General features: G+C 52.6%; 1 protein-coding gene across 3 annotated transcripts in view; it reads right to left on the bottom strand.

The window, feature by feature from the left end:
* Positions 1-972: 972 nt before the first annotated feature.
* Positions 973-6982, bottom strand: part of MEF2D (myocyte enhancer factor 2D) — a 37777-nt gene continuing 31767 nt past the window's right edge. For all 3 annotated transcript variants that reach the window (XM_011992783.1, XM_011992784.1, XM_011992785.1), the window contains 3 exons: positions 3535-3775; positions 2747-3053; positions 973-2412 (listed from right to left, as the gene is read on the bottom strand). In XM_011992783.1, coding sequence (XP_011848173.1) covers positions 2401-2412; positions 2747-3053; positions 3535-3775 — 560 coding nt within the window. In that variant the 3' untranslated portion in view covers positions 973-2400. The remainder of the gene's footprint in view (positions 2413-2746; positions 3054-3534; positions 3776-6982) is intronic.

Here is a 6982-nt window from a genome sequence, read left to right on the forward strand (position 1 = left end):
TTTTGCTCTGAAAGCAGGTCTGGGGTTGGGGAAAGAGGGTACTCCAGGAACTGTGTGTCAAGCATGGGCAACTAAGTGGACAAATGTGGGTGGCAGCAGAGGTCCCTGGAGGGAGAGGCCCTGGCAGAGGTAGGGCTGCAGGGAGAAGCACAGAGGGCTAACTGCCAATCCCCTCAACTGCAGTTCAATGCGTCAGAGCTGAGGGTGAACACAGGGAAAGGAGCAGGGAAGATGGGAGTTGGGGTCCCAGGGCTGTGGAGCTGGAGCAGCCAACTGTCCCTTTGTAAACACACACCAGGCACACTCAGACTCAGAGATGCTCCTAGAGCTCCAGTCACAGATTTGCATACACACTCAGCCAGGCTCAGAGACACACAGAGGCACACCCATGCAACCACATACACACATAAATACAAAGGTACACCCGTGCAACCAGGCACACACGCGCGCACACACATAAATACAAAGTTACACTCAGACACATAAACACCAGATGCCCTCATGAACACACTCAGGTACACGTGTGTACCTGCACAGAGGCCCCTCTGCTTCTGGTTCCTTCCCTGCATCAAGTATGGGAATACTGCAAGAGGCTGGGTCATAGAGGCGGGCAAAGACGGTCGGCTAACACAAAACTGGGCCTTGTCTAACTCTACTCTCCAACTGGGAGGAAACCCCAAGGGAGCACCGCACCCCTTGGGCAGAGGAGCTGGGCTTGTGTGAAGGAGTGGGGTAGACAGTCTGCCTGCATACGTCACCCCAGGCCAGGCCCCTTAGGGCGGGGGGTGACCCTAGAGAGCAGGCTGGGAGCCTGCCCACTCTGGTTTGATCTCCCATCCTGCCTGAGGTCTCAGGACCCCGTACTTCGGCTGCCCCTGGGCCCCTTGCCCACTGCCCCGCTGAGGAGGCAGCAGAGAGGGGCGGACTCAGAGGAGGGGAGGGGAGCAAGAACAACAGCAGAAGAATCTCATCTGTACAGTACGGGCCGTTTGAGTCATTATTATTACAATATACTTTGACAAAAATAGAATCTCATTTCATATCAATACAACAACAACAACAAAAAACAGTTTCCTGGACTGTTACACCGCTAACGTTTTCCAAAGGTCGCTATTTACAATTACAGTAGCCAAGAGGGAAGGTGGGATGCGGCCTGGAGGTGGTGGGACAAGGAGGTAGCCAGAGACAATGGGGGCGCCAAGAGCAAGGAGGTGGGGTCAGGAGCAGAAGGAGCTAACAGGAGAAGCTAGGGAGAGGGGCCAAGGAGGAATGAGAGAGGTGGGACCTCTACGGACCCATCCGTAGGACCTCCCACCCCACAGACCATCCCAGTGCCCACTCCCCCAGGTAGTGTGTGTGCAAGGCCAAGGACGTCCCCTCACCACACTCGCCCTGATGAAAGAGCTCTGGCCTGGAGCACCCCAGGGAAGTCCAGGCCGACTCTCGCCCCAGCCACCTCACTGAAGACCCTCTCCCCATTCTCCCTGCACATTGTGGCCAGCTTTACAGGGCTGGTGTCAACTGAGGGGTGGGGAGCTATTGCACTGTATATCTTAGAGAAAAGCTGGGGAAGGGAGGGGCCCAATTTGCCCCCTGCCTAGCCCTTCTGCCCTCCTCAGCCCTCTCCTCATGGCTCTCTGTCTTTCTCTCCAAATGTGCTTCCAGAGAGGCCCCCACCTCAAACCCCTGTCCCTAGCCTCAGATTCCCAGGCTGCCGTCCCAGCCCAAAGCTCAGCCAGCACCCACACACCTTGGGGGTGCAGCACACACAAGAATCAGCACAGGTGTGGCATGTGTGTGTGCAGGGGCATTCGGGGGCCAGGCTTAGGTATTCTGCTCCATGTGCCTATGGCTACATGAACCCAAAAACAGAGACCCTTTTCAGAACCTCTGCCTCACTTTCCCCTTGAAACACAAACCCACCCATCAAGCCCACTTTGGGGTTTCAGTCTAGAGTGTGGGTTTCTGTTGTTTGGTGGTTTTTTGGTTATTTCCCTCTATCTGGGGGTGGGGTGGGAGGGCTCCACATGCAGGGCTCGGCACCTGTCCTTTCCCAAAGGCCTACTGGGCCCCCCACCCCCTTCCTGCAGCATATGTGTACAACGTGCAAAGTGTCCCCCCTTCCCGCGAAAAAGAGAGCCCCCCAGCCAGTGAAAATGGTGGGGGGTACAGAAAGAGGGGATGAGAGCATCCCCCTCTCCCAAGCGAGAATCCAAATTAAAAAAAATATAATAATAATAATAATAATATAATAATTATACACAAATGTAACCGTCAACAGGACACGGAGCACAAGAAAGGAAGTGGGGGTCGAGCGGGAGGAGCCCGGGGCAGGGAAGGGCGGGCGGTGAGATTGTCAACTCTTCATCAGGGAGGTTGAGAGGAGGGGAGTGGGAATCGTCACTTTAATGTCTGTGAAGAGAGGAGATGGAGAAGGGGGTGTGAGGGGGTGGCCCAGGCTACGGGTATGCACCCCCCACTCCCCTCTCCCCATAGGGCCAGGATTCTAGTGGCAGGGCCAGCTGTGAGGGGAGGAAGTCATCGAGCAGAAGGACTAATGCTGGAGGGAGGGAGAAGATGGGCCTTTGGCAGGGGTGAAGGGGTGTTGGTGCTGCCCTAGAAGGGCTGGCGGAAGGGCTAGCCGGCCACAAGGCCTCTTGGGTGGGAAATAAAACAGGTTAGGGGACATGTGGGGCAGTCCCTGGGTGTAGCAGACACGCAGACAGGAGAGGTGATGCTACAGTACCCAGGTATCGAGCCGCATCCTCTTCACAGCTGAGCCCTCAGCCTCAGGCTCTGGGGCTGGGCGCAGCAGGCCCAGTGTGGGCCCGAAGTCCCCCCGTCCGTCATCCCGGTCCCCCGTCTCATAGGATCCCCCGGCTGGGCTGCTGAGACCATCACCAGGCTCAGGGCGGGCAGCTGGGAACACAGCTGGAGGGGGAGGCGCAGGGCTGCGCTCACGGCTTGGGGACACCGGTTCTGACTTGATGCTGATGTGGGGGTGGGTGGTGACTGTGAGGGCAGCACCCACGTGGGGCAGGGGGCTGCCCGGGCTGGAGGCAGGCAGTGGAAATGGGGTACAAGGGATAAAGACAGAGGGGGTGAGTGACAGAACAAGGGATAGGACACCAGACAGAAAGTGAGAGAGAACAGAGGATGAGAATTGGGGAATGGGGTATTGGGGAGAGGTAATTGGATGGAAAGTGATCAGAAGAGGGTCGAATGAAGGGAAGAGAAGGGAAATAAGAAATATTAGTTCTCTTTCCATCCCATGTCATCTTCTGCAACCCAGGGTCCCCCACCTCCCACCCCCTACCCTGGGGCTGGCTCTCAGAAGGGGTTCAGGGTGAGCCTCTTTGGTCTATACAAGAGACCCCAGGGGTGCCACTGTTGTCTAACAGACTGTGCAGTGCACAGCCTCACAGGATGTCCACCAGAACCCTGCAGGCAACCCAGCTCCCAAGAGGCCCCTCCTCTTCCCACTCCTCAATTCTCCCTTCCCACACACTCACATGGAGTCTCCCTAGGACTCACATGAGGTTGCTGAGAGATACAGGGACCAGGTGAGACTGTTGCTGAGGTGGCTGTTGCGGCTGCTGAGGCTGCTGTGGCTGTGGCTGCTGTGGCTGCGGTGGCTGCTGCTGTGGAGGCTGTGGCTGCTGCGGCTGCTGGGGCTGCTGTGGCTGTTGCCAGGCGGTGACGTTGCCTAGCGACAGCCCCCCAGGCGAACTGAAGGCTGGTAAGGAGGAGAGCTCTGCACTGGTCAACTGGTAATCTGCATGGAGGAAAAGTGAGGATGAACCTGGAGTTGGGGAGAGCACAAAGGCTCCTATGAGGGAGCTGTCTCCAGGAAGACGGTGGGGATAAGGGGACAGGGAGTGTGTAATGACAGATGTAAAGAATTCAAGAAGACCACAAAAATTCAGTGAAGATGGTACTCAGAGTTAAAGAAACCTAAGTCATAATAACCATGAGGTGCTGTGTTTTAACAGGATGAAAAAACGTGTTTTTTGTTTTGTTTTTTTGAGATGGAGTCTCACTCTGTTGCCCAGGCTGGAGTGCAGCGGTGCAATCTTGGCTCACTACAACCTCTGGCTCCCAGGTTCAAGCAAATCTCCTGCCTCAGCCTCCTAAATGGCTGGGATTACAGGCACATGCCACCACACCCAGCTAATTTTTGTATTTTTAGTAGAGATGGGGTTTCGCTATGCTGGCCAGGCTTGTCTCAAATTCCTGACCTCAAGTGATCCGCCCACCTCAGCCTCCCAAAGTGCTGGGATTACAGGCATGAGCCACCGCGTCTGACCAAGGTGGTTTTTTTGGTTTTTTGTTTTTTGGTTTTTTTTTTGAGAGAGTCTCGCTCTGTCCCCCAGGCTGGAGTGCAGTGGCACCATCTCCGCTCACTGCAAGCTCCACCTCCCGGGTTCATGCCATTCTCCTGCCTCAGCCTCCTGAGTAGCTGGGACTACAGGCGCCCGCCACCACGCTTGGCTAATTTTTTGTATTTTTAGTAGAGACAGGATTTCACCGTGTTAGCCAGGATAGTCTCAATCTCCTGACCTCGTGATCTGCCCGCCTCGGCCTCCCAAAGTGCTGGGATTACAGGCGTGAGCCACCGTGCCCGGCCAAGGTGGTTTTTAAAAATAGTGTTGAACTTAAAAAAAAAAAAAAAAAGTCAGCTGGGCGAGTGGCTCATGTCTGTAATCCCAGCACTTTGAGCGGTCAAGGCAGAAGGACCACTTGAGCCCAGAGTTTGAGACCAGTCTGGGCAACATAAAGAGACTCCACCTCTACAAATAACTTAAAAACTAGCTAGGTGTGGTGGCATGCACTGTAGTCCCGGCTATTCAGGGGGCTGAGGCAGGAGACTTGCTTGAACTTGGGAGGCTGAGGCTGCAGTAAGCTATGATCATGCCACTGCACTCTAGCCTGTGGGACCCTGTTTCAAACAAACAAACAAACAAACAAAAATCATGTGTAGGTATCACTTTCATAACAACAATTTAAGGCTGGGCGCGGTGGCTCAAGCCTGTAATCCCAGCACTTTGGAAGGCCGAGACAGGCGGATCACGAGGTCAGGAGATCGAGACCATCCTGGCTAACATGGTGAAACTCCGTCTCTACTAAAAATACAAAAAACTAGCCGGGTGAGGTGGCAGGCGCCTGTAGTCCCAGCTACTCGGGAGGCTGAGGCAGGAGAATGGCGTAAATCCGGAGGCGGAGCTTGCAGTGAGCTGAGATCCAGCCATTGCACTCCAGCCTGGGTGACAGAGCGAGACTCCGTCTCAAAAAAAATAAATAAATAAAAAATAAATGAAAATTAAAAAAAACAATTTAAAAAATAAGAGGATGGAAAAACGTAAGTAGAGAAGGTCTATGTCTAACTGTTGTCTTTTTTCACCTGGCAAGTCTCCAACTGCCTTTTTTTATTTTTTTGGTTCAGTCTCTGTAGAGACTGTCAAAAACTGCCAATGCCAATTATATTTCAAGTCATCTTGGTGGGTACCGGTAAAGTTTTCAATTAGCAACTATAACACCTTGAATAAGCCTCATTGACTATGATATCCCACTGCCCAAAGCTCCAATTGCCTTTCTAAGGTAGTGGGGAGCCCTGGTAAAAGCTTGGTGAATAGGGCTTCAGAGGCAAATCCCTGCAACTACTATTCCACCTCCGGCACAGCCCCCAAGCCTCCTCAACTGTCAATACCTAAAATTGATAGCAGCAGGGTTTGAGCTGCTGTGCCCACACACACACGTAAACATAGAGGACACAAGTTAGCCCCTGAGGCCTCATGCCCATGGGGCAGAGGGGCTGCAAGGGCACCATGCCGGGAGCACAGCTGGTCAAGGTTCCAGCAGATATCCCCATGAGGGGGTGTTTACTACGTCATAAAACGTCTACCTTAAAGAAGAAACTGATGTTTGCACTGTCACAGAATAAATAGAATCACGGAATGTTTCATAATTTACACAGCACTGTTGTTTCATGCTGTATCCTGTTTGGGAGAGTTTAGAAAATGTCCTCCGTGGACATTTTCAAGACCAGCCTGGCCAACATGGTGAAACCCCATCTCTATTAAAATACAAAAAATTAGCCAGGCGGTGGCGTGCGCCTGTAATCCCAGCTACTCGGGAGGCTGAGGCAGGAGAATTGCCTGAAGCTGGGAGGTGGAGGCTGCAATGAGTGAAGATTGCACCACCACTGCACTCCAGCCTGGGCAACAGAGTGAGACTCTGTTTCAAAAAAAAAACGAAAGAATTTCTGAAAGAAAGACCATGTCCTCCCTGAGGCTGCACTGTGGTAGTGGGAGGGCTGTGATGGGGAACGCACCCCTCAATCATCCTAATACTCCACCACTATGCCATTACTCAGCGAGTCATTTGCTCCAGCCCTCTGTTTTTATGCAGGGAAGATAGTATTATCTCTGCAATATAGCAATAAGGTTAAAGGCATGAGCTATGAAGCCAAACTTCCAGGCTACCTCCACTTAGGCCATGTGACCTTGGGTAAGTTACTTACTCTGACTATAAACTGGAGGTAATAATCCTACCTACATCACACAGCTGTTGTGAGGATTGAGCAAGTTGGCACACAAAACCATGTAGAACGGTGTCTGGTTCATAGAAAATAATCAAAAGATTTACCTATTATTACTTTACAAATGAGGCAACTGCAGCCTCAAGTTTGAGGAACAGGCTCCAGGTCATGGAGCAAGCCAGTGGCAGAGATAAGACAGGACTCCAGGACTCTATTACCTTTCAATCTCACTCTAGAGGGGGATCTGTGCTTGGCTCTAGTTTCCTAACGTTGGCCAGGAGTTTTGAAATGCTTATTTAAAAAGCAGAGCAAGGGCAGAAACAGGCCCTAGAATCAACTATGTCTTTTTTTTTTTTTTTTTGGAGACAGAGTCTCGCTCTGTCACACAGGCTGGAGTGCAGTGGCGTAATCTCGGCTCACTGCAACCTCCGCCTCCGGGGGTCA

This window comes from Mandrillus leucophaeus, unplaced genomic scaffold (genome assembly GCF_000951045.1).
Source record: "Mandrillus leucophaeus isolate KB7577 unplaced genomic scaffold, Mleu.le_1.0 Scaffold418, whole genome shotgun sequence".
Taxonomy (NCBI): Eukaryota; Metazoa; Chordata; class Mammalia; order Primates; family Cercopithecidae; genus Mandrillus; species Mandrillus leucophaeus.